This window comes from Corticium candelabrum, chromosome 7 (assembly GCF_963422355.1).
Source record: "Corticium candelabrum chromosome 7, ooCorCand1.1, whole genome shotgun sequence".
In the NCBI taxonomy this organism is placed as follows: Eukaryota; Metazoa; Porifera; class Homoscleromorpha; order Homosclerophorida; family Plakinidae; genus Corticium; species Corticium candelabrum.
Window position 1 is genome coordinate 2,259,817 of NC_085091.1, and position 23,182 is coordinate 2,282,998.

General features: G+C 44.0%; 3 protein-coding genes and 1 long non-coding RNA gene across 4 annotated transcripts; 2 read left to right on the forward strand and 2 right to left on the reverse strand.

Moving 5' to 3' along the window:
- Positions 1 to 1,222: 1,222 nt before the first annotated feature.
- LOC134182436 (uncharacterized) lies at positions 1,223 to 10,088 on the reverse strand. Its single transcript, XM_062649837.1, has 6 exons — positions 9,332 to 10,088; positions 9,165 to 9,272; positions 8,319 to 9,094; positions 7,688 to 8,257; positions 7,533 to 7,626; positions 1,223 to 7,197 (listed from the first exon to the last, which is right to left on the reverse strand). The coding sequence occupies exons 1-6, from the start codon at positions 9,660 to 9,662 to the stop codon at positions 1,478 to 1,480; spliced, it is 7,599 nt and encodes a 2,532-aa protein (XP_062505821.1). The 5' UTR covers positions 9,663 to 10,088; the 3' UTR covers positions 1,223 to 1,477.
- A 1,678-nt stretch (positions 10,089 to 11,766) lies between these two features.
- On the forward strand, positions 11,767 to 14,991 carry LOC134182437 (patched domain-containing protein 3-like). Its single transcript, XM_062649839.1, has 2 exons — positions 11,767 to 12,763; positions 13,126 to 14,991. The coding sequence occupies exons 1-2, from the start codon at positions 11,767 to 11,769 to the stop codon at positions 14,796 to 14,798; spliced, it is 2,670 nt and encodes an 889-aa protein (XP_062505823.1). The 3' UTR covers positions 14,799 to 14,991.
- Positions 14,992 to 15,829: 838 nt separating this feature from the next.
- On the reverse strand, positions 15,830 to 23,058 carry LOC134182654 (uncharacterized). Its single transcript, XR_009970379.1, has 3 exons — positions 22,927 to 23,058; positions 22,762 to 22,871; positions 15,830 to 15,848 (listed from the first exon to the last, which is right to left on the reverse strand). It is a non-coding gene; the product is annotated as an uncharacterized LOC134182654 (long non-coding RNA).
- Positions 19,185 to 21,791, forward strand: LOC134182341 (52 kDa repressor of the inhibitor of the protein kinase-like). Its single transcript, XM_062649743.1, has 3 exons — positions 19,185 to 19,373; positions 19,415 to 19,685; positions 19,750 to 21,791. Exons 1-3 carry the CDS (start codon positions 19,185 to 19,187, stop codon positions 21,789 to 21,791), a joined length of 2,502 nt encoding a protein of 833 aa, XP_062505727.1.
- Positions 23,059 to 23,182: the final 124 nt, after the last annotated feature.

A 23,182-nucleotide genomic window follows, 5' to 3' on the forward strand; every position in this document is an offset into this window, starting at 1 on the left:
TTTCTGTGTAGTCCACATGGCGATCAATGACAACATAGTATAGTATAGACAACAGACATCGCTGTACACCTGTGCAGCCACTCTTTTATCGCCTCACACTAAACTACAGTTCTGAAAAAGGATCCTTCAGCACTTGCGCTAATAGTCACTCGCATGTAATAGTAAATTAAAAAGTGATGCCCACCACCTGGGAGTTTTTCCGGGCAACCTGGAACATGCCTGGCTAGCCACTGCCTGTATATTTAGATAGACTTGGACTGTCGCGCTTCCAAGTTTCTCGAACAGCAAACTATGGCACTATCGAGTAGTTCTTGGTTGGCGACAACAGTCGCTTACGTTGATGAACAGACCGAAAGACAAGTGAGAATGTAGGGTAACATGTACAAAACCGAGCTAGATTTTACTTAAGTTAACTAAAGAAATCAAATCCGTTTAATTAATCAGTTTACGCATTATCGGTGACGCAGCATAACAATAATTTTGATACTTTTACCTGAGGAATGAAACACTTGGGTATTAGTGCAGGCCAGTCACGTCATAAATAGCTCGACGACCTGCTAAACATCACATAACACGTTACCAAATAAATGTCCCGTATGTCTAGTATGGTAAACATAAGCTGCCTAGCTGTATAGCTATGGCATGCAGAAGATTTGCACTGTAGTGCTTATGAAGGTGTCGTGGAAAGGCAATTTGACTATTAAAACGTATAATATCTTGTCAAGTGTATAAAATGCCAAGCCTAACACTATCAACGATGGTGGCTGTGGTACGCCACTGAGCGAAATAAGTTTGAGTAATATATAGGATTGTGGAAAAGATTAACAAAAGTTAACAAAAAATCATATCAGTTAATCAGTTTACGCATTATCGGTGACGCAACATAACAATAATTTTGATACTTTTACCCAAGGAATGAAACACTTAGGTATAGTAGTGCAAGTAAGTCACGTGACATATGATTAGCTCGACGACCTGTTAAACAATTGCGTAACACGTTACCAAATAAATGTCCCGTTTGTCTAGTACGGTAAACATAAGCTGCCTAGCTACATGCATAGCTATGGCACGCAGAAGGTTTGCACTGTAGTGCTCATGAAGGTGTCGTGGAAAGGCAATTCGACTATTAAAACGTATAATATCTTGTCAATTGTATAAAACACCAAGCCAAATATTATAAACATTGAGGGCCGTGGTACGCCACAGAGCGAAATAAGTTTGAGTAATATATAGAATTGTGGAAAAGATTTCAAACATCACACATCACTTTATTGCTAATCATAGCAACTACGACTGTAAATGTTCGGCAGAACTAGCAAAACATTGAGCAAAAACGTTCGACTCACGGTTGTAAATCTGCAGCATGCCACAATCATAACCACAATAAACGCTAAAATATTTGACACAATCACTAACACGAAACTACAAAAATTGCTACTATATCTACTGTTCGCCAGCACTAAATGTGACATTCCAACTATTGTATCATTGCTTCAGTTTTATTTGTGCTGTCCTTGTTTGTATGGATTGAATGATTCTGCAATGATGTGATCGATCTAACAACAGCGGATAGAGCTTGTTTTGGAAGAGAACGCAAAAAGTTGTGCCCACCAGGTACGGAGATGTGTTCGAATGATTGATCATCCACTGCATGTTCTTTCCAAGCTATGACGTGTTCCAAGCTGACGAAAGAATCATCCTTGCCACTAAAGGCAGTGATACCGCACGACAGTCGTCCGTTGTCTCCCACATAACGTAGACTCATATTAAAGGTTGTTTCAATGCACGGTAACACTTGATTTCGAAATCGAGCAACAGCAACCGGGTGTTGTCGTTTGAAGAGCATGGGATCTTTTTCGATAAATGGCAACTGCTGAGCGAATTTGAGCACGTCTGCTACAGAATTAGAGGGATCAAATATAGCTGAACGAAAGCTGAAGCTGTTGACATGAAGAGCAGAAAGATGAGGAGCATACCAAGCACCCACGAATAAGCGCAAAGGAGAGAGGCCGTGTATCGTTTGCAAACGATTGGCTACTTCGTAAGCAATCAGTGATCCAAAGCTGTGACCGTAGAAGACGAATTGACTTTGCTCAAGATGAGGAAGTAAGGCGTTGACAGCCTCCGTGACGAGTAGCTCGAGATCATTAATGCATCGTTCCCCTTCTCTTCCTGACCAACCAGGAGGTACGACGACAAGAGCGTGAACGTTTGCCTTCTGCAGCGGTTTTTTGAACTTTGAAAATGACGAAAGGCCAAACGACGTAGGTGGAAAGCAAACAACAATCATATTCACATCAGACGGTTCGGTCAAAGTGTGCAGCCACCTGGTGGTGGAGTTTGTTGTTTTACCACTACCATTCTCTGGGATACCGTTATTGATATCGGGATGATCACCACTTGATTCTTCCTTTTCTTGTTCTGCCATGTCAACGACTGTACGAGCTAAACTCTTAACCGTGCAACGATCATTTAACAAACGAACAGGAGGAACCAAAATGTTGAGCTTCTGACTCAAATGACTGCTTAGGTCACTGGCTGTAATAGAGTCTACCCCAATAGAAACGAGCACGTCGTCGTGTCGGACGCTTTCAATGCCTACATTGGTTTCAAGCCATTTGGACAACATGTTGACTACAAACGGAAAGCGCTCTTCTGCTGAAAGAGTTATCAAAGAAAAGTGGTCATTTTTGGAGGAATCTGATTCTGAGTTTTCTGCATCGACGAGATAGTCTTTCACTCGTGAGAACTTCATTGGTCCATGTGAAGTCACGAAATTGCGAACCATCAATTTGACATCTGCATTACCTTGTATACCAATAGAAGCGATGTTGAGACACAGCACTCGAGCCATCGCATCCACCGCCTCATCTAGAGTGAGCGAAGAGAATCCTTTCTTTTCCAGCTGTTTCATCACATCTTGACTGCGAGCCAAATATCCTTCGTCTCCAATGGGACCAAACAGAATAGCGGTTGCCGGTAGTTTGCGTTGAATGCGCCATTCAGCTAAGGCGTTGAGAAAACTGTTGGCTGCACAATAGCTACCTTGTCCAGAATTGCCAAAGAGAGAGACGACTGACGAAATAAGAACAAAGTGCTTGATCGGCAATTGCCTTTTCACAGTTTGTTGATGAAGAAGAATAGCACCGTATGCCTTGGGCATGAGCACCTTGAAGTAAGTTTCTTCGTTCATCTTCATCAACCAGCTGTCAGCGTAGACTGCAGCACAGTGGAATATTCCACCAATTGGTGGCATAGATTGGCAAATTTTGTAGAATGCGTCATCTAGATCGCGTTCATTAGCGACATCGGCTTGGAAAATGTTTACCGTTACGCCACTGTCTTGTAGCTCACGGACGGTGCTCAGAGCCTCATCCGTAGCAGCGCTGCGACCGAGTAATGCTACGTACCTGGCGCCTTTCGCTACTAGCCATCTAGCAAGGCCGAGTCCGAACCCTTTCAGACCGCCAGTAATAAGATATGTTTGGACTAAAGAAACGAAAAAATGCGCAGTGCGCGGCAAGCATGGATTGACTGCTTGGTCTATTTCGGTAACGAAATCGTGGAGCGATGCTGTTTGAACAGCACGGTCAGGCGTCATCCGTTGCCATTGGGAAATGCTTTGGGTTGTAACGGGAGCTCTTCGCCACTCGTTGATTGCTTTTGAAGCAAACGTCATGAAGATGGAGTAGGCACTGACGATTTTCGACTTGGTGTTCCATTCTCTGATCGTCAGTGATGGGTTGACATACACCAACTGGATGGCGTCCTTGCGTTGGTCTAATTTGTCGGCATACTTCAGACTATACACAACAACAGAGCCAAAGGGACACAAAACATCGGTGAGCGTTTGCATTTCATCGTCTACGTCGGCTGATCCAAAAAGAAGTACTTCTGCTTTCGCACTTCCAAACAAGGTCTGCATCGTTTCACCAACAGTGGCTAATTCTCTCTTGCTGACGACACTGCAACCGCGAAGAGGAGGAATTCTAGCTATACAGCGGTCGTCAGCTACAACTAATACGCGGGTACCTAGACTAATAGCTACTTGACATGCAGGCAGCGTGTTGCTTTCCTCATCGACGTAAATCAACACGATGTCTCCAGCTTTACACTTGGCCCCCATTGTCAAAGATAACCACGGCTGGAACATTTCTTTAGCGGCCCAAACGGCTTCTTCGTGAGACATCACTTGTGGTTTCGATGCGATGACGTCTTCAGACACAAGAATATACTTGCCGATCTGTGAACTAAGACCAGTAACGCAGTTCCCTTCTTCAAACTTGTCTTTTAAATTACTTGATCTTACTACGGAACCGGAAAACCATCCAGTTATCTCACCAGTAAAATCGAATTGTGTTTGTGTCGGTTGAGTATTGTGATCTACCGGAACGAACGAGTTTACTTTGACGATGATTCGGCCGTCAGTGAGACTGTGTTCCAACGAGAAAGGAGCTGCTGTGATTGTACTTGTAGCTCTACCTCTTCCTTTTCTAATCAGATTCCAATTCGTTTGTTCTGAATCGTCACCATTCACTTCGTTTTCGTCGATTTCGCGAACACGAGCCACATACACACTGACATCACGACCGTCTGGAGTGAGCTGTAAACTGACTTCATTTTCGTAGCTAAGATTATTGGACAGATAACAGATCAAAGTCAGAGTTGTTTCCTTGTCTGACATACTCAATGGTAAATCAATCAATGTGAGGGGAATGTCGGGATGTTCATGACTGACAGTCAATGCCAAAGCTGCCACTGTGCTTTGTAGAGAATCGATTTTACCTTTGTCATCGACAGGCTTGCATCCAGCTGTTATTATCCATACGTTAGGTACAGAATTAGGATACTGCTGGGCCAGCTCCTGAACCAAATGTATTACCGGCCAGCAGAAACGCCTTTGGTATTCCTCAAACTGCTCATACGTCATGGTGGTAATGTCATCGTTAGACTGTAAACGTTGTTTAACTCCTCCTGTTGTCAACATAACTATGTCGGTAAAAGGAGTCGCTGATTGAAGAAGTTCATTTGCACGAGACTCAAAATTGGCCGGAAAGCTATCTGTATCTTCAAATTCAAATAGATCATTCGTTACGCTTTGCCGAGATAAATCATCACTCAGCCTCTGACCCAAAGTGCCAGTTGTTGCAAAAACTGCAAACGTGCGACTAACATCAATCTTTTCACTTCCAGATAAAGATAGCTGAGACAATCGTTTCCATTCAAGTCTCCAAAAATGAGGTCGTTCGTCGTTAGCCTTTAAGATGCTAGTTACCGTCACGTCTGTCAGTTGGACAACAGTGCGACCTGTTTCATGATCAATAACTGTTACCGCTCCAGAGCGTTTTCTCTCCGCAGTCCCAGTAATCTTGACAAGCACCCAAATTCTTGGTGGCACAAGACCATTGACCTTGAATCCTCCTACAAAATCAGGATATGAAACTATTGCTTTCTCCGCAGCGTTGGAAAAACTTGCAGCCATATTGTATAAAGCAAGCGTCACGCCAAATGCTGAAACAAAACAATGAAAATCGTTAGTTGTACTGAAAGTGCTCTCGAAAATAAGAAAAATACTTTGCAAACATGTATCCAATAAAGCTGGATGGCAATTAAATTTATGCATTTCTCGTTCTACGCCAGAGGGAGCCTCTACTAGAGCCAAACATTCTGAGTACTCGTTGTTCATCAGTGCGTATTTTACTCCCTTGAAAGCAGAACCTAGACTGAATCCATGCACACTTTCCAAGCTGTTAACCATCTTGTAAAAGTCATCCATTGACAGGCGGCGTACACATCGTTCTTTCACTGCATCAAAGTCGTCAATAGGCAAAGCAACATCATCTTGCTGTTGAGTGCTAATGATGCTGTGAGAATGACGTTGCCAAGTTCCGTTAACATGCTGTGTGTATACTCCTATCGAGTATGTTGAACGTCCTCGACGTTCAGCAACTGTGGTGACCGTAGCTTTGCTGTCTTTGGCAAATAAACGATGCTCCAACGTGACATTGATGAGGAGAAAAGACGCAGAATCGACCAGCTGTTTGGCAGCTTCGTAGCAGATCTCGAGATGAGCAGCAGCTGGTATAACTACGTTTTCTTGGATGACGTGATCGGCAAGCCACGGCAGAGCTGCACCGTCGTAGCTACACTGCCACACAATCGACTCTTTTTCTACGCATTTCGGCTTTACAGCACGTCGCTGTCCTAACAAAGGATGACTCGTTACAGGAAACAGATTTCTGTTTGTAAAGTTTGAGTCACATGTCCAACAGAGCTCGCGCTGCCAAGGATACAGAGGTAGAGGTGTAAAAGTGTGATCGTTTGGCCTATAGAGAGCAGTGAAGTCGACAGTAACTCCTGTGATGTAGAGAGAACCCAAAGAGTAAAGAAAGTTGTGACGGTCATTGGCAACTTGTGAAATGTCCTTTGAACGTCTCAGCGTTGGCGTTGCATGGGCTTCTTGGCTTAATCCCAAGGCGAAAAATATTTGCTTCATGGCAGGCACGAGAACGGAGTGAGCACCAATTTCTATGAAGTGCTTGAAACCATCGTTCAAGAGATTCTCGATGGCACCTTTGAATCTCACTTGACTTCGAATATTAGTCCACCAATACTCTGCGGATGCAACCATTTCTGACGTCACGTAGTCGGCAGTAACTGTAGACATCATGGGAACGGAACAAGTAGCATCAATGACAGATTGAAGCTTTCGAAGCTTCTTCAAGACAGATGCTTGTAGAGTCGCCTGTTGGTAGCTGTGAAACGCACTGGTGATGGGCAAGAAAATGGCACTTATGTTCGACCTCTTCAGAGTTGCTTGCACTTGCTCCAGAGCTGACTTGCTACCGGACAATACGACCTGACTAGGACTGTTGACAGCCGCAATATCAATATTCTCAAATTGATATCCATCTTCCCTTTCTTTGAAAAATTGTGATTGAGGTGGAAGGTGTCTCTTTACGGTTTCTACGTCTGAAAAAACAGCAAGCATTGTGCCGTTTCCTACAGTTCTTCTTAGTAGACGACCGCAATGGTAGATGACTTTGACCGCTTGCGGTAGAGTGAGAACTCCGGCCGCATGACTGGCGGCTATTTCTCCAACACCGTGCCCCACTACAACAGACGGAAATATGCCGCAAGATCGCAGCAGTTCTGTTAATGCCACTTCGACGGCAAAAATGGCGGGTTGAGCAATATCTATCACAAACAATGCGTATATAGGAAGTAGACAACAGAGTCATTGATTAGCTTCCAAACATAAACAAAAACACTCTCACACTTAAGGTAGATACAACATCAACTTCTGCCTAGCCCCTAAAAAGCTTGGCAGTTAGAAACGCTGTCATAAATTTTCCTAAAATACTATTTTTATAACTTCAAAGCAGACATTGTCTGTAGATACTTCGTTTAGTCGGACAGTGTCGGATGTCCGACTGTTAGATACTGCTCTGCAGCTAGTACTGTATGAAAACTGTCCTTTTTAGAGCTATTTTATGCTGATTTCATAAATGCAGCGTTCGAGTTCTACTTACCTGGCTGACTAATGATACTGTTCTCTTGCTGTTCGGTCAACTCCTTTATCAGCGACCATTTTGCACCTCGTTGCTTCAGTAAGTATCCAATTTCCTAAAAAGTCGACAATTAGAAGTCACTCATCAGTCTTGAAATTAACGCAAAATATACTTACTCCAATTTTTCTTGCAAACACTGGTTGTTCTTTGATCAGTTGCCTCGCCATTGCCCACCACTGTGTTCCCATTCCGGAGTAGACGAAGACAAGAGGCCGACGTGTTTCTTCACCCACGACTGTGGCTGATACCAAACTTTTTGAGACTTTGTCATTGTGGAAGTCATGTAGAACACTGGCGGTTTCTTGTGGAGTTGGAGCAACAACGGCTAAGCGATGAGTGTGATGGTGAGCACGAAGGGCGGCGCTGTACAAGATATCTCTAAATATCTTAGTACTGTCCGCTGTTTGAAGCAGGAAAGAAGCCCAGTTATGTGCATGTTCTTTTAAGGCAGCGAGTGAGGCTGCAGAGATTACCAATAGCTGTGCAGAAGCTCCTATTGTGCTGTTTTTATTACCATAATCAGAACATGGAATCTTCCTCATCCGACGTGGTGTGGGAGCTTCTTGCATTACAATGTGAGCATTTGCGCCACCAAATCCAAACGAACTACAGCCAATCAACGCTGGACCGTCGTGATAAGGAAAATCAGTAAGAAGAGTTGGAATTTTCAGTTTCAAAACATCAAACTAAAAATTGCATTGAACTACACTCTGGTTAATTAAAAATCGCATGCCATTATCTTCTTACATTGACTTTCGGATTGGGATTTTTGAAATGAACAACTGGCGCTATCTGTTTCATGCGTAACTCCAGGGCGGCCTTGATGGCTCCAGCAACCCCAGCCGCACCTTCAGTGTGTCCAAAGTTAGACTTAACCGAACCGACGTAAAGACTTGGTTGAGTTTGATCGCGACATTTGCCCAACACTTGGCCCAGTGCGTTGCCTTCTGTTGTGTCGCCAGCTTGTGTCACCGTTCCATGAGCTTCAACAGCAACCACCTGACTAGGATGCACGCCCGCGTTTCTGTAAGCTTTCTCCAATACTGCAACTTGAGCCTCATAGCTAGACTGAGCGACACCATCCGTTTTACCGTCGGTACCGAAAGCACCGCCACGTATGATGGCGTAGATGCCGTCATTATCAGCAAGAGCCTTTGACAGTGGTTTCAACACAATCATTGCGGCTCCTTCGCTTCTTGCATATCCATCAGTAGAAGCGTCAAAACTTTTGCATTTGCTGTCGCCTGCCAGCATCTGTGCTTGTGACAGGCCTATGCTTACTGCAGGAAGAAGTAGAAGATTTACTCCTCCTGCCAAAGCTAAATTACAGTCTCCGCGACGCAATGCGTCGCAGGCAAGATGAATGGCGTAAAGTGAAGAGGAACAAGCCGTAGAGATGGTTAAGCTAGGACCGCGAAAGTCAAACTGGTAAGAAATTCGGTTAGAAATCATACACGGGTTGTTGCCTGAGCTGGTGTACGCGGTCATGTTTTGCAAAGGCTCGGTGCAGAAAGCTGCGTATTCTACACAAACATTCAATTTAGGAAACAACACGACACGGGATTCGCAAATGTCAAACAAATTGGAACTAACCATCAGTTAAAACCCCGCTGTACACTCCTGTGTTGCTCCCCTGCAGACTGCTGGCAGGTATGCCACCGTCCTCCAAAGCTTCCCAAGTTACTTCAAGAAGTAACCGTACTATAAACAATTACGTCGAAGTGTACACAAATAGAACAACATGTGTTTGCCTAACTCACCTAGTGGATCCATGTGACTCGCTTCAGCGGGCGACATAGAGAAGAAATTGCGATCAAAGTGATCATTAGGCGTCGTCAAGTATCCGCAACAATGGTTGTACATTCTACCAGGCACCTTCTTTTTTGGGTTGTAGTAGCTCGACGCGCCGTAAAAACGATCTTCAGCAGGCGTAGTGCAATCAGCTCCTTTGGAAAGCAACTTCCACAACGCAGCGACGTCGTTAGCTCCATTTGGAAAACGACAGCCTATGCCGACGATGGCAATATGCTGATTTCTGTCATCAGCAATGGTAGAGTTGTCCTTGTCAGTGTCTGCCAGTTGATGCCCCATTATGGTTTACTGATTCATCGGGTCACTTTCTAGGATACTCCAATTGTTGCTGCTACTGCAGATGCTTGACTCTAGACTAACCGCTAGACGACGATTACACACGACGTTATCTACCGCAATCAAGAAGACGAGTTCCGCGATCGTGTAATTTAAACCCACTATTATTCTATAGCGTATTAGAGCAAGTCTAATTTTGTAATCGGAAAGTGCTATCCGAGACAACGTTCCATAGTCATGTGGCCCAAGCAACTCTGGCACCGTTTGCCTGGAATCAGACAGCTAACCCTTTTCACGGTAAACACACAGTAGGAAGTTTTCAGTCCCTAAAATTAAAACGGAACCCAAAATCCATTACACTTCTAAGTACCTAGAACAGAGGCTGACACGTAGCGTTAGCTTGGCAACGTTAGCAGCATGCAGCGTCGTCGTCACCGTGATCTATACGTTTGCTTATGTCTTTGCCCCACTGACTCAATTCCAAATGTGCTTTCTAATCTGTACATACACAGAAAGCGTAATTGCGAAATTCGTAACTTAGGGGAGTGTCCGTAAGACAACACCAAGACAAACGACGCGTGTCACCACCGACAACTGTCTACGTATACAGAGCTCGATTCTGATTAAATTAGATTTACATTACCTACCCACCCAAACATCCATCCCTTCGTCAAGCACGCCGTCATTTACGCCTCCACAACCCCTCTCCCACCATCCGGTCGGTCATTCACACGGAAAATACCAGAACTACGTGCATGGTGACGTCTCAGCGTGCGAAATTGAGTTGCAGAGTAGTGGTGCCTTTATTGGTTGTGGTGCCATATGAGCTACGAGCAACACTAGAGGCTTAGCGAGTGATACGCCCTCGCCGCGCTAACAAGCCTTGGAGTTCTGTTTCCGGGACTTTCCCTGATTATTCGACTCGTCGCGGAACAGGAAAACCGCTGGACAGTGTTAATTGAGCCATGTCTTGACGGTTAGTCTTACTTACGTGTTCTGGACTTCAGTTACATCAATCAATTCAGGCCTAGACACAAACAAGCAAATAGTTGACTTTAGATATACAAATAAAATAGGTTGGTTGTTTAGTTTCTGGTCATTTCCATTTTCCTGGTTTTTAAGAAAAAGTTGCGATATATTCTTATGATTGTAAATGTACATAATAGTAAAACGTGGAAATTGTAACTGTAACCCAAATTGATTCGAATTAGGAAGGTAAAACCTGTGATATGTTGCAAGTATGCGAGCAGGAAAACATCACAAATAATTTAGATGTTGACCATAAATATTGCATCCACAATTCCATCATATTCGTCCACAAGTGTAAACACATTGTAAGTAAATACAGTTTAGTGGTTTCAATTATTTGTCTCTCTATTCATCTCAAACAGTCTGACTGTCAAACATACGCAATATCACTTGCACTCAGTTGAATATACTAGTGCTCTAGCTAGAGTGCTAACTAATGCCATATGAAATTGCTGTACAGGTAGTTGGGCTGCATGGTAACCATCCATCACGAAATGGCATCAACAACAATAGGTAACACAAAGATTGAATTACAAAAATATGCTGCAACTTTGGTAGAATATATGAAAAGTCAGGAAAATGATCAGAAACCAAACGGGTCAAGTCTGGTTTGTGGTACATCAACGGATTATATTTCAAGGAAAACCGGTATTTACTTAATTGTCTCAGCAGCCGCTGTGTGAGCTGCATTCTTGTGTAGGCCTGAAGGGATCCATGGCCCACAATCTACAGTAAAGTGACCACAGTCCTGAATGCATTTAGTTCCTATTTACAGCTGGTCCTACACGCACATTTGTCTGTTTGACTATCCGTTTGTCTGTCTTTGTCTTTCAACACAGAAAACCGCAAAAACGGTTCAATTTCTTCCAGCATTCTAGTTTGCTGTGTTCACATACTAAAAATATAATAGGAAGCCCTAATTACCTTGCACGCACAGAAAAATGCAAATAATGTATCTGTCCACCCCCACTAGATCTAGGAAGCAGGAAATCATGCAGTCAAGGATAGCCTATGCTGGAGCAAACGTGTTAGTCTCTCCACCTTACAGAAGCGAGTCTCTTGTCTCTACTCAGCTTTGATGAAACATAGAAGCATCAATCGCTGTCGGCTTGACCGATATCACAGGCTACTACGGAGTGTGTTTGCTCGCTATGGCATGTTCGTGGCGCGTCAACCTCTACCTTTTGTCATTATTCCCACGCTGGTGGCTGCCTTGCTCGCTATGGGTATGATACGACTTCATGAAGAAACAAGCAGGGAGTATCTCTTCACTCCAACCAACGGGCGTGCCAAGGATGAGCGAAACGTGGAAGCACGTTTGTTTTTCATGAACGATACCCAGGAATTCGACGGTCTTCGCCTGCCGAACTTTGGCAGGTTTGTTCATCTCATAATTATTCCCAAAATGCCATCTCTCAAGACGGTAATCCAAGAAGATGTAATGACAGAAATTATCCGTCTTGCAGATTTTGTCAAAAATTATTCGTCACCTCTTCCGTACCAACAGGTCTGTGCCGTCAAAGAAGGACAGTGCGTGCATGATTCTCTCCTACAACTCATCTACAGCAACAGATCCAGATATCTGCAGCGAAACTTCACATTTCCAGTCACTGAGTCAGATACTGGTGACTTCTTGTTTCTTGGCAATAACTTGGGTGGACTAGAGTACGAGTACCATACACCAAATGACATCGTTAGTGCTGCCGCTGCCAAGATAGAATTCTGGCTCAGAGATACCAAAGACAGTAAAAAATGGGAAGAAGAAGTACTCGATCACTTGAAGAATTTCGACTCTGACATTATCGATTTTAAGCCATCCACGTCTCAGGCAATCGACACAGAAATGGCGGCTCTAACAAAAGATGCGATACCGCTCGTCTCTATTTCGTTTACTTTGCTCATCACGTTTGTTGTGGTGTCACTCCTCATGTTGGACTGGGTACGCACCAAGCCAATGATCGGTCAATTGGGTGTGTTATCACCAGGCTTGGCTGTAGCTGCAACCATTGGTTTTCTCTCTGCAATTGGTGTCGACTTCTGCAACGTGGTGGCCTCAATGCCATTTCTCATTATGGGTAAGAATCTTCACAGTTGTTACTAATGATTTTGCACCACCTATTGAGTGCAGTAGACTCTTGCTACACCTGCATATCCCAACTTCCAGTGCCAATAAGTTCAAGCTCCCCGATATGATGATGGCCCTCATCACAACAATTATTGTGTTACTCAAACTGACCATCTATCTATCTGATGACCAAGTTGCTACGCAAGTGCTCTTACACATTCACACTCACAAAAATCGCTTGATTGCAAGACTGAGATTCATGCATTTGCTCGGACCCCCACAGAGCGCTCGTTGGTTCTAGACCACTATGCAAGCAGACTGTACGGTAATGTATACTAAAAGTCTAATGTACAACGATTGTTTTTATTGCAGGCATAGGGGTAGATGACATGTTCATTATCATTGAGGCTTATCGTCATACGAAGCCTGAAGATACTGTAGAAACAAGAATGAACCATACTTTCGTGGAGGCGGCAGTTTCTATCACAATCACCTCCATTACAGATTTTCTGGGATTTGCCATAGGCGCCATTACGTTTTTCCCATCTGTCCAGCTGTTTTGTATTTACACATCAGTGGCGGTCATTTTTGATTACATCCTGCAAATTACGTTATTTGCAGCGTTCATGGCATACGACGCTCGTCGTGAAGATGCCAATCGTCATGCTGTCACGATGCAAGTTGTGCTGCCCAAGTCAGAGTCTGATACAAAGAGCCGGACATATCGTATCTGCTGCAGCGGAGGAGTAAAGAAGGATGGCAAGATTGTGGCAGAACAGGAGGAACATCTTGCAGTAAAAGTGATTGGTCAATTCTATGGACCGTTCTTAGTCAAAAAACCAGTAAAAGTCGCCATCATGGTGGTGTTTGCCATCTACATTGCGGTGTCAGTGTACGGATGCACCAGAGTGAAAGAAGGATTAGAACTAAAAAATTTAGCCAGAGATGACTCTGACACACACATATACTTTGACAGACAAAATGAATTCTTTGTTGAGTATGGACTGCAGGTGATGTTCATGAAGACAGAGCCAGTCGACTACTGGGATGAGACCGTGCAGAGTGACATCGACAGTGCGATCACTGACTTGATCAACACAAAATATGTGGGAGCCGCGTCACCAAGGAAAGTCACGTGGTGGCTGCACGACTTCTTGGATTTTATGAAGAAAACACAAGGTCAACGTGCTGCAAGTGTTGATAAAAACATGGCTATGAATATTCTTCACATATTCTTGAAGCATCCATTCTACAAACAGTACCAATTGGATATTCAATTCAACAACGACGAGACGTCCATCAAAGCAACGCGTTTCTTCATCCAGACCAATAACCTCACTGATGCTAACTTAGAACGTGGCATGATGACGACGTTCCGAGATATCGCTGAGCGTCACGGTCTGGTGGCTTATCATCCAGCATTTATATTCTATGATCAATACACTGCCGTCCTTCCTAACACATTGCAGAATATTGGTATAGCTCTCATAACCATGTTGATCGTGGCAATTCTCATAATTCCTCATCCACTCTGCGCTTTTATCATCGTCCTTGCTATCCTGTCCATCGACCTGGGGGTGATCGGTATTATGCAGTTCTGGGACGTCAACTTGGATTCAATATCAATGATCAACATTATCCTTTGCATTGGATTTTCTGTTGACTTTTGTGCACACATAACGTATGCTTTCATGGTATCCAAGTTCAACACACGAGACGAGCGGGCTGTAGATGCACTCTGTCAGTTAGGTTATCCCATAATGCAAGGAGCTGTATCCACTACATTGGGTGTTCTACCACTGGCATTCTCTAACACTTACATCTTCCGTTCTTTCTTCAAGACTCTGTTCCTTGTGATAAGTCTCGGATTCTTACATGGTATGGTTGTTCTTCCCGTGGTCATGTCACTCATTGGTCCAACAGAAAAGACCAAACCTGTAGTTGATTCTAGTGGTACACGCGTGGAAATCAGTGGTCCCAACTTTGACTTGACATATGCAAACAAAATTGGTAGTGCAGAAGAACTAGAAGATAGAAGAGTATAAAACACAAAGTTGAGGTAGTTAATTAACTAGAAGATTCGTTGCTACATTGAGCTTGATAGACATAGCAAAAGACGGGCAAACAAGCATGAACTGATAGACAACGTTTTGTATTGAGGAGTAGCATATCTAGACCATACTATAGATGTGTGATTGCATGTGTATAGTATTAGCCATTTGGAAGACTGAAGTACAAGTATATTCGATCAGCCAAGTCAACTAAGTGGGACGTCTGCAAGAGATGAATGCTCACTGTACATGCAAGTTGCACATGTGTCCTGTCAACTCTACCACAAACGACTTAATCACGTTTTAGCCTAGAACTAGATGTGTGTCACAGCTCACAGCTAAATTCGTGTGGCTCCTTCTAAGAACTAAGGTGTCTCATTGTGACTAGAAGGAATGCACTAGAACTAATGAACCCTTTTAAAAATAACTTTCATTGCAATATAAATAATTAACTATATTATGTATAATCGAATTAACCAGTAATTAAAAACTTAGCTTATTGAACTGCCCATTAAATGTACAGTCTCCTCTGCTATTCTACTAGTTTCACCAAACTCTTTAGTTCAAAACCTGAGTCAAAATTAATGTCCATGTAATCTCTTTGATTGCCACTAGGGACCGTCCGTATTTATTAACATTTTACAAAAACGAAAACTTTTTCGTTTTTACCCAGACCCCTACTTCCCACCCCGAGAACGAAACCGTGGATTTCTAATCTGTGCGGTGTCACCTGTATAAGCTGTTAGAGACGATATGTACAGTATTAGTATTAAACTTACTGTACAAAGTCTGTCCCTGCGTCTGTTGTCTGGAGGTTCATCGTATGCCACAACGTTTCCACCACCTTCTCATAGTCATTCATGGGTCTTGAGTACCTAGGAAACAAGGAGCACTTTACCGCCATCTTGCAAATAAGACCCGTACATGTCAATGTCCCGTCTGTGGTCAATTATCGAGCATTTCTCCAGCCTGTTTCTTTACGAGTAGAATACTTGCAAAGCACGTTGTCCATAACGGCATTTTTACTTCTGGTTAACCGTTTAGCTAGAGAGCGAAACAAGAATTTATCCCCTCCCTTAAAACAGAAAGTTTTCGTTTTTTTGTAAAATGCGAACGGCCTCTTATAATAACCTGTATTAATCACATAATTCAATTCTCTTGTTCCTGACTAGGCAAAGAAACCCAAATGTTCAAGCATGGGGCTTGGAAGAGATCCAGGGTCCGTGACCCTTCCGGCCATTTTAATTTTCAATTTTCAAATTTCAATTTTATTTTTCATTTTTCATTTTTCAATTTTTTTGTCAAAGGTTTTCAATTATTTCGCTAAAAATTTAATTCAGCGAGCAAATTTCTATTTTTAATTTTTCATATTTTAATTTTTGTTTTGATTTTTCATTTTCCATTTTTCATTTTTCTATTTTCAAGTTTCTATTTTTGATTAGATCTGGTTGAGTTGAATGTGAAAAAAATTGAACGTGGAAAGAACGAAAATGAACACAGCAAGAACGAAAAATAAAACAGCCTTGTGCCAAGTATGCTGCAGGGAGTCTTGTGGAACGCGAGCCCTACTGTCTGTTCCCCATAAGTGTGAACTTTGAAAATCATCTATATCTCCGCTGTTATTTGGACTTTTGCGATGATCTCGGTATCGTTAGAAACCGCTAGGTTTGGCATTTTTGTTTATCAAATTATCTAAGCCCTTCCTCTAAAGGAAACGGAAGGATAATACTTTTGCATATCAAAGAAAAATGGGTGGAGCAATGATATTATCCAATTATCTTGTAAGACCAACCGATCAGCAACTGGAACATTTAGGATAATTGGTGTAACATGGGCCAACTGGAGCAGCTCCTAGTGCTCTAATGAGCACACCTGGTGTGACATCTACTTCATTACTCACTTCGAGTTCACACTTACGGGGAATAGACAGTAGTCATAGCTCAACACAGTAGAGAGCCCTTTTCATTCCAACGCGTGCTGCTGATTGGAAGGGGTAGAGTGGTTCTTCGACAACTTCCGCTCTAGGACAATCTCTTGCAATTTCCGCTCTAACGAGAAGAAAATCTCCCACTCCCCCCAAATAATCAATCTCAGGTGCGAGCAGCCATTGCTGATGAGCACAGTACATATGCATGGTATATGAATTTATCTATTACCACATAAAATTCTAACAATTGCAACAGTCTATCTAAATCTGAACCTCAACAAATTTAGTAACTATACTGAAACTCGTTAAAACTCTTTAGGCTACTCTAGATTAACTACCATTTATACATGCAGTACAGCAACTAAAAACAACGATCACAACAACTAAAAGCTGCTCTACACACGCAAGCGTACATGCTTCCATCAATTCGCTCAATCACCTCGGGACTTGAATCTTGAGCTTCTGTCCTTGCGGATGGCTCTCTTGTCACTGCAGACCTGCATAAGCCAGATGACGTCGTGTGCTGGCCAAGTACCTCGGGTAGCTCATGCAGACTCGGTTGACTCTGTGCAGTCATGATCACATGCGCACACCGTCGCTGTGAATTAGGCTACGTACTACCCAATACATGAAAAGACTGGCAGAAACGACAGCGAAGATTCTTCAGTGCCAAATATGCCACCTCTTTACAAGACCTCCGGCAACATTACAACCTGCTGTCGGCAGTGGCTTGGGTGTCAGCAGTGTGTAAAGCGGTGGCAATTGCAAGTTACAAGAAGCCGACATCGCCCTCTGTCTCTGCAATACAACATGAGATGTCGGTCCACTCTGCGTGACTCTGTGTAGCTTGGACAAATTGACAGAGCTGGGCAAGCAAGTAAGTCATGTATTGCATGGGTAGAGTCATACATCAATTATCGGACACTCCCCAATATCGGACACTGGCGTACGGAAACCAGACGAAGATCTCTTTTATCTAAAGTATGAATGTAGAGAGTAGTCACACGGTAACACGACGTGCTAGATTCAGCTTGATGACTTGGCGTATTGCTGTTCACGGTGACAAAATAGAACTTCCACTGCTTTCCCGTATATGGACACGCCCATCAAATATCGGACTGCCGCCGGTTTTTGCTTTCGACGGTGCAACAGTTCACTGTCTGCACCTTGAAATAATAGATACATGTTTCTTCTACTCACAGTGGATAACAGATCGGCAGCTTTGCACGTTGCTCTTCAGGAAGCTGAAGAGGGGCGGGTCTTGTTCTCTATCGAAATATCGAACACCCGATTTGCTTGATGCGAGTGCAATATAGGCGAGAACCGTGAAGAATTGTGTTAGTGTTGACTGCAGGCGTCTACTAAATGCCCACCAAGCACGGAAAGTCTTTGACTTATCTTCATATCAAACTAAAAAAGTATTTGAAGAGAAACGTAGATCTTGCAATGACTGCTATGATGAATTTATGGTCAATATAGACGCGGACTAGACAACTACGATCGCAAAAAGCCGTGTTCTAGATGACGCGACGGTAGAGTCTGGCTACGCGAGGCTATACGCCGCCGTTTCTACATTCATTTGTTCGCGAACGATGGCGATGTTCAGGACGTGCTAGATGAGGGAAGCCTATAAATGTTCTCAGTTTAGCACCTGTAGATTCATTCATTTGTTTGTAGACGACTATATCTAGCTAATTCTTTCGATTCAGAGACAAGTCAAAGGCTCTTGATGCTTGTCGGACATTAACAAAACGCCTGCAGTCAACATTAACACAATTCATCGCGGTTCTCGCCTATTTGCACTCGCATCAAGCAAACTCGGGTGTCCGATATTAGAGAACAAGACCCGCTCCTCTTCTTCAGCTTCCTGAAGAGCAACGTGCAAAGCTGCCGATCTGTTGTCATCACTGCGAGTAGAAGAGACATGTACCTATTATTTCAAGGTGCAGACAGCGAACTGTGGTACCGTCGAAAGCAAAAACCGGCGTGTCTGTCCGATATTTGATGGGCGTGTCGGATATACAGGAAAAGCAGCGGAAGTTCTATTTTGTCACAGTGAACAGCAATACGCCAAGTAATCAAGCTAAATCAGTGGCGGATCCAGGGATAGGCGCGAGAGGCGCGCGCCTGTACCTCACACGTCGTCGACTACTGGTAGTGCGCGTTTCATCGACTCCCACGTATCGTTTGGGCTAACGTGCACGTGTGTTTCATGCATGAACTCGAGCTCTGGAACTTTAGCGCGCCAGTTTGGCACAAAGCACACGAGCTTGTCTTGGACTACTAGTGTTCTTCGGTAGCCTCGCGTAGCCAGACCCTACAGTACTCACTTCGCTTTGCTTTAGCGGGTAAGGTCTGGCTACGCGAGACTAGTGCTACGGAAGTTGCGAGAACTTTCCACAGGAGGGTCGACTATCTAGTTTTCGTTGTTGGCGGAGAGAAGTCATTGAAAGATGTACGGTCATAAGCGTCCTCCTAAGCAGAGGGCTGCTGATCAGAGGAGCTTGACAGAAATGTTTCAGCCAGCGAAGAGAGTATCCCAGGAGTGTAGAGATGCGGCCACTAGTACAAGTGTTAACTGTATCTCGGACGACAGTCAAAGTGGGGTTGCTGCTGGTGAGGACGATGACAGTGTGCAGACAGTAAGTGACGGAGTTGGTAATATGAAGTCTGGAGGTGGTAGTCAGGAGGTGGTAGTCAGGACGTGGTTGCGACAACTGCAGAGGTTGTTAGTGATAGTGACCATGGATCATTCTTGGAGGCTGTAGCTACAGCCATGGAAGGGAAAGCACTCAGTGATGAGGACAAGGTGAAAGTGATTGCTAGGAGAAAACCAAGCGAGCAGACAATATTGCCTTTTAGGAAGTATGTTGATAAGCGCAGGAAGAGTGGCTACTCAGAGAGATTTGTCCAGAAAAAGTGGTTTGACCAATTTGATTGGCTAGGATACTATGGCAAAACGCTAGGAAGAAGGCCTCTTTTGTTTGCCCTGAGTATTATTTCCTACCGTTTATCGAGAGGGATCATGCCGTGGTGATAATTTTGTTGTCCGTCTTCACACGGATTGGAAGAATCTTATTGCTGATGCTGCTGAGCATGAATCTACCCAGTACCACAGAAATGCTGCTGCCAAGTCGCTGGCATTTCTTAGTACTGACAAGCACCCTTCTGAGAGGATAGACCTGATGCAGTCTCAAGCAGCTACAGAAAGGGTATCTGCCAATCGTTGTATACTGTTGTCTGTTCTGAGGTGTTTAGAACTAGCTGCACGTGAAGGTGTAGCGCTGCGCGGTCACCGTGATGACCTTACATATGATCATTCACCTCAAGGTAACTTCATGGCGTTTGTGAAGTTTGCTATCGATTCTGGCGATATTGTCCTGAAGGAGCACCTTGAGTGTTGTTCTCGTAATGCCACCTACATGTCGAAAACTACCCAGAATGACCTCATGAAATTGATGGCAGATGACATAATTCAGCAAATAGTGGATAATGTAAAAAGTAGTCCGTTTTTTGCTGTGCTGGCAGATGAAGTAAGAGATGTAAGTGGGTGGGAGCAGTTGGCAGTGTCTCTTAGATACATGAAGGACAACAAGGCAGAAGAGAAGTTGATTAAGTTCATTGCTTGCAGCTTTGGGACAGGTAGTAGCATCTGTGCTGAGATACGGAATGCCTTGAGGCAGCTTGGTCTTGATGAAACACGTTGTCGAGCCCAGGCCTATGATGGTGCTGGTGCTATGTCTGGCCACCTTAACGGTTGCCAGAAGAATTTTCGAGACCATGTACCCCGGGCACAGTACTATCACTGCTGCAGTCACCAACTGAACTTGGCGTTGACAAAGTCTTGTAATGTGTCTGAAGTTCACTGCATGCTTTCCGACTTGAAGGCTGTTGGGCTCTTCTTCAAGTACTCCCCAAAACGGCAACGTACATTAGAGCAGAGTGTTGAACAAGAAAACACCAAGCGGACATCTGCCGGTGAAAAGCCAATCAGAGCTCAGAAGCTAAAGCTACTGTGTGAAACTCGCTGGGTAGAACGGCATACTGCCTTAAAAGACTTCAGAGATATGTACTTTGCCTTAGTCCACTGCCTCCAAGTTATTTCAGGCCAGATCATTGCCACTCCAACTGCTGCCTCTAAGTACGATGCGAAGTCTGTCACTGAGGCAAATGGCCTCCTCCGCTCGATAACGTCAGATTCATTCATCGTAGCTCTGCACTGCTGCACATATCTGTTCGGTTACACAAAGTGTCTGAGTGTTCTACTGCAAGGATCGCAATTGGATGTGCTGGAGGCATATGGTGAAATCAACCAAGTTCTAGGTCTGTTAGAAGAGATCAGAAGTAACAGTGAGAGAGAATTCTCTTCAATTTTCGCCTCTGCATCAGCAGTTACATCCCGTGTCTTAGACCAAGACCATCCACAAGTTCCTCGCTTAGCTGCACGACAGACACTACGCAGCAATCATCCTGCATCAACTCCAGAGAGCTACTGGCGGAGAGCTGTCTTCATTCCATTCATTGACAGCATGATCAGTGAACTTGGCAGTAGGTTCACTGACATGAGCCATGCATCAGTGCAAGGACTGCTGCTCCTGCCAAAACACTGCCAGAGCCTCACTCCTCACCACCAGGCAGCTATCCTGAAGGCTTATGCTCCAGATTTGCCTGATGACCCAACTTTTGAGGCCGAGATACGCCGATGGAAGAGGAAGTGGGAGTATGCAGGTGCTGCTACCTTACCAACCAGTGTTACAGAGACGCTGGGTGCTGTGAATGAAGTGGCATATCCCAACATTGTCTGCATTCTTCGCCTGTTGTTGATAATACCCGTCACCACAGCCACAGTTGAAAGAGCGAACTCTGCACTAAAGCTGATCAAAACAGACCTGCGGAGCACGATGGCACAAGACAGGCTAAATGCGCTAGTGCTCATGTTTGTCCACAAGGACTTGTCTGTCAACCATGAGCGTGTGATAGACTCTTTTGCGAAGGCATATCCGAGACGCTTGCTGTTCCTGGATCCAACTGCTACAACAGAAGAAGCACAATCACAGTGACGGTGACATTGTTTTCAGTGATGGTTGTATTGTCGGTCCATCAGATTTCTTCTTCAGTTCTGAATCAGTGATGTTAGTTTTCCACACTCCTCTGTTTTCTGATGTTATATATCAACCTGTTTTGCATGTGTTGAGTAAAGTGAAATATAGTTATAATATGAAAATATCACAAACTCGACCTCATTTGAACTGATGACTATAAGATATTCCTAGAGGGCCAGCTGCGAAAATGTTGAACATGGACACGTGACTAACTGGTGACGTCATTACCGAACCTGACAGACCGCGCCTGTACCTGGTGAGAATCCTGGATCCGCCACTGTAAATCTAGCACGTCGTTACCGTGTGACTACTCTCTACATTCATGCCTTAGATACAAGAAATCTTCGTCTGGTTTCTGTACGCCAGTGTCCGATATTGGGGAGCGTCCGATAATTGATGTGAACCTCTAGTAGCCCCGTTCACAGCGACGGTGATAATGACGCGTGTATGGCGCAGAGTCAACCAAGTCTGCCCCAGGTACTTGGCCATGCAGCACACAACGTCGTCCTGCTTACGCAGGTCTGCAGTGACAAGAGAGCCATCCGCAAAGACAGAAGCTGTGATTGACATCTTTGTTTTTAGTTGGTGCGTACTGCGTATATAAATGGTAGTTAACTAATTAATTAATTAAAAAGGGCCTTAATCCCTACCCAGACCGATTTTATGAAACGAAAAAAATTATTTCTATTAACTCTTTCCTTTATAATTTCATTTCATCATCAATTGCTACGTCTGCAAAGTGACAATATTCAAAACTCCTGGCTTCACCTTCAAATCGACGTGCATTCTTGAGTAAGCCTGCACTTCCGGTATTCCTTTCCTCCTAGTCAGAAGCGACGGTACAACATGACTAGCTCCATTCGTCTCTTAAAGTGTACAAACAGTGCCTGTAGCTTACTTCTAGCTCATTTGCATGTTTCCAACCAACCTTGCAACTTGCCGAGAATTTCCGGCGCACTCGACCGCTGCGCGAAGACAGTATGGCCGATGTTACGAGCCTTCTATTAAGTTGGTAAAACAAAGCGTAGAACCTAAAATCTTGGCACGACGATTCGTTACACGAGTTACAACAATCTGACGAATCAATTTTTACCTCCGTTATGCTGGTGAGCGCATTTGACGTCTTTTCCATACAAAATTGGAACACTCCGAGGTAGCGAAACTCGTCAAAACGAGCTTGAACGCTCAAGAAAAGATTCTAATCACATCAGACTGTTCGCGATCTACGTAGCCTCGCGTTCCCTGCACGTTCGAGCAAAGCGAGCGCACAATAACCGTTGCAACCTCGTTTAAATCAGCGGAGGCGTGTCTTGTTGCTATAAAGACAACTTAATTGTTAGACCATTGAA

Excerpts from the sequence above, each read along its gene's own strand:
- LOC134182437 (XM_062649839.1), top strand. The coding sequence starts at position 11,767 with ATGAAACATAGAAGCATCAATCGCTGTCGGCTTGACCGATATCACAGG. Across the intron at positions 12,764-13,125 it reads AATGCCATTTCTCATTATGG|GCATAGGGGTAGATGACATG; the intron begins GTAAGAATCTTC and ends TTTTTATTGCAG.
- LOC134182436 (XM_062649837.1), bottom strand. The coding sequence starts at position 9,662 with ATGGGGCATCAACTGGCAGACACTGACAAGGACAACTCTACCATTGCT. Across the intron at positions 9,273-9,331 it reads GAGTCACATGGATCCACTAG|TACGGTTACTTCTTGAAGTA; the intron begins GTGAGTTAGGCA and ends AATTGTTTATAG. Across the intron at positions 9,095-9,164 it reads CAGCGGGGTTTTAACTGATG|AATACGCAGCTTTCTGCACC; the intron begins GTTAGTTCCAAT and ends ATGTTTGTGTAG.
- LOC134182341 (XM_062649743.1), top strand. The coding sequence starts at position 19,185 with ATGTACGGTCATAAGCGTCCTCCTAAGCAGAGGGCTGCTGATCAGAGG. Across the intron at positions 19,374-19,414 it reads ACGATGACAGTGTGCAGACA|TCAGGAGGTGGTAGTCAGGA; the intron begins GTAAGTGACGGA and ends TGGAGGTGGTAG. Across the intron at positions 19,686-19,749 it reads TGATTGGCTAGGATACTATG|AGGGATCATGCCGTGGTGAT; the intron begins GCAAAACGCTAG and ends CCGTTTATCGAG.